Source organism: Passer domesticus, chromosome 5, assembly GCF_036417665.1.
Source record: "Passer domesticus isolate bPasDom1 chromosome 5, bPasDom1.hap1, whole genome shotgun sequence".
Classification (NCBI taxonomy): domain Eukaryota; kingdom Metazoa; phylum Chordata; class Aves; order Passeriformes; family Passeridae; genus Passer; species Passer domesticus.
In genome coordinates, this window is record NC_087478.1 from 33,487,633 (window position 1) to 33,491,016 (window position 3,384).

A 3,384-nucleotide genomic window follows, 5' to 3' on the forward strand; every position below is an offset into this window, starting at 1 on the left:
ACCTTGAACAGTGGCTTCCAGCTGAGCTGGGACACCTCAGCAAGGTGGAAGGGAGAAGAGTGAGCCCACAGGTGAGGAGCAGCAAGTCCTTATGTGCTCCATGCAATCCACCCATGGCAAACATCTAAACTAAGTCTTATCTCTATTGAGAACTGTGCATGGTCCCAGCATGGCAGGAGCAGGAGAGGGAAGTCTGTTCTAGGGAGAGTGCAGGGTGCTGCACAAAGACAGACAGGTGTCTGTACAGGAGTTTTGCTGTCACATTGTCTCCAAGCTGGTACACATACTCCTAATGATTGTCAGGCAGTGTGGTGCTCCCTGGACACCAGCAAGCAAGGGAGAGGTAGAGGTTGGGCAGCGGTGGGAGTGCGCTGCCACCTTGGCCAAAAGGGGCAGCTGAGTGTCAGCAGGGCTCGGCTTCTGGCTCGGTCTTGGCGGCAGGAGGTAGCAATGGTTTCTCGTCGAGCATGATTTCTATCACTGCCCCGGATCGCTTGCGGGGCTCGGGGCTCTCCTCTGACCATCTGCCCACCCTGCGCACCCCTTTGGCCACCTTGGGTGCATTCCTGCAGGGGTTGTGGTCGTAGATCACCAGCTTCAGGCCGGGAAGGTGAGCAAGGCTGGGGAAGAAGCGGATGGAGTTGCGATCCACGTCGATCACCTCCAGGAAGGGCATGTCCAGGAGCACGGGAGGGAACTCGGACAGCAGGTTTCCTGACAGCCAGATGGTGCGCAGCTCCTGCAGGCACTGCAGCTGGGGAGGGAGGCTGCGCAGGGCGTTGGAGCCAGCGTGCAGCGTCTTGAGCAGGCTGAGCTCGCACACCACCTCAGGCAGGTGCTGCAGGCAGTTGGACTCGATCCAGAGCGTCTTGAGGTTCTGCAGGAGCCGGAGCTCGAGGGGCAGGCTGCAGAGCTTGTTGTTGCCCAGGTAGAGGATGCACAGCTGCTTCAGTGTGCACACAACTAGGGGCAGTGCTTTGAAGTTGTTGAAGTCCAGTGCCAAGATCTGCAGGTTTTGCAGCTGCTCCAGCTCGGGGGGCAGATGGTTCAGGTTGTTGTCACTCAGGTACAGCTTTACCAGTTCCCGGAAAGAGCAAATGTGCACAGGCAGCCGCCTCATCTGCCTGCCACTCAGATCGACCATTTTATCCACTGGCATTTCTTCTAGATCTTCTAGGAGGTACTTCTGGCACTTGTTAGAGGGGACAAAAGCAAGTATGGCTTTCAGGCTGTTGCCCATCTCAGAATTTTGTTTTAGGATGGCTGGGACTGCGAGGGACAGGAGGCTCCCTTGGTCTCCTGCTGCACACTGGCCTGTTGGTAACTCGTTCTTCCCAATATAAGGCTCTGTTTACATGGCACCAGCCATTAATCTCAAGGGCTCTGAAATGCTTCTGATAACTGAATGAGTGTTTGGTGACGGGGATTATGGACAGGACAACTCAGGGCCCAGGTCTCCCTCTCTCACCCACACTACTACTTGCTTGCCCTCCCCCTGAAAACATTCCTTCTTTCCTCCTCTTGCACACTGTAAATGTTCTCTGATTTTGCCCCAGCCCCTCACTTCTTGCTGCAGCTGTGCTGTCTGTGTAGCCAACGCAGGCAGCAAGGATCGGCTTGGGAACGTAAACACCACAGCAAACCAAAGTTTTAAGCTCAGATATTTAACTTTCATGAAACTTTCAGCAGAAATGTCGGATATAATCAAATTGTTGTTTAAAATACCTATCAAGACTTGACTGACTTTCAAAATGAGTGGCACTTTCAGGGATGTATTTTGAAAGGTGCCAAATACTTGGATTTCAGAGTGTAACTTGCCACTCAGTACTTACCTTAAAGCTTTAACACAAATACTTGGCAAACTGCTATCTTGAGCATTATGTTCCTAATTTAATGGTATTTATTATAGCCTCTGGCACTCTTGATTGTGTAGGGCCTTTTTCATTACCATTTTCTTCTTGTCTGTAGGGCCTTTTTCATTTTATTGTTTTACTTCTTGTCTGAATCCCAAGGTAATATGCTATCGCAAATTGCCAAGGTTGTTCTCCCTCCACTTTCCAACTGTGTTGCTGCAGTTTCTGTGTCTGTACCAAAACCTGTCAAGAAACTCCCATGGATTCCTTCAAGATTCTCACTTGTTATGAGTGAAATAAGTCTGATTTTGAAAAGTTATGGCTATTTAGATGTGACAGTGTTCTAGTTGCATCATGATCCATTTTGCTAGTCAGTTCTAATTTCTGGGAGTATTCCTATGTATACAGGAACATCTGCATAGTTTGACATGTTGAGCTTCTGCTATTTCAGACTTTCCTGGGGACTCATACTTGTCCCTACCCATGTCAGGGAGGTTGGAACTACATGATCTTTAAGATTCCTTCCTACCCAACCCTTTCTGTGGTTGTCCTGCATCTGTGTTGGCCATAGCTCTACCATGAACTTTGGATGTGAAAACTGGCAGAGCGTTTTAAGGTAAAATAGCCTTTTCACCACCTGGCTCTTTGCTTTGATATCTACAGCCCATTGCTGTTATTTCCCACACTTACTGTAATTTAGGGAGAATACTTTCTTTGAACAATCTGCAATTGTTTTTGGGGTATTAGGTGCTGTACTACCAAAATCCGTGACTGCTGAGAGCCACGCGCCCTTGAAAGACGAAAGGCAGAGCAAACAATATTGAGGAAAAGGCAGCACTTAAGGTGGCCTCTGGATTTCTTGGTCAAATCTAGTAATATAGAGCTCTCTACTACCACTTGCTTTCAAATGTAAAGCAGCTCTTAGCTGAGTATAGGCTACAGGCTGTTTATGAGTCTTTTCCCCACAAGATGAGTGGCTGTGCCATGCAGCAGTGATGCTATAAAGTTATGGAGGAGAAGAACAATAGAGAGGACACCTGGGAAACAGTATTGCAGCAGGACAGAGAGTAATGACTGCTGAGACCTGAGTACCACAAAAGTTTTGGATGGAGAAGCTGGGCAGAGTATCAAGCCTGGAGAACAGAGACAATGTCACAGTAATCTGTGGTGGTGCTGTGGAATAGAGGGCCTGAAAGTTTCCTCTCTGATGGTGGGACGTGCTGTGCATGGCATCCCAGAAGCAAGAAACCAGCTTGCACTGCATGAGCATCTCCTTTTAGACACTTCTTTACTGCTTTGATACTCTGTCCCCTGTCATAGGACCACTGTGGGGTATGTGTCAGCAGGCTGTTGTATTTGTTTTTAATTTCTAAACAGCCGTGGCACCTTTTGAAGGTGAGGGTGCCTCCCCTTAAGGCGCTGTAGACCACAGGTGTGGAAAACCAAATGCATTTGGCATAATTAATAATGAATATACATCCACAGCAAAGTCTTGTCTTTTAGACAAATTTTTTCAGATAACCTACTAATC

The 3,384-nt window shown here is 48.3% G+C and overlaps 1 protein-coding gene across 1 annotated transcript; it reads right to left on the bottom strand.

Annotated features, from left to right (window-relative positions):
• Positions 1 to 307: 307 nt before the first annotated feature.
• Positions 308 to 1,386, bottom strand: LRRC10 (leucine rich repeat containing 10). Its single transcript, XM_064419476.1, has one exon. It carries the CDS (start codon positions 1,238 to 1,240, stop codon positions 404 to 406), a length of 837 nt encoding a protein of 278 aa, XP_064275546.1. The 5' UTR covers positions 1,241 to 1,386; the 3' UTR covers positions 308 to 403.
• Between the last annotated feature and the right edge of the window lie 1,998 nt (positions 1,387 to 3,384).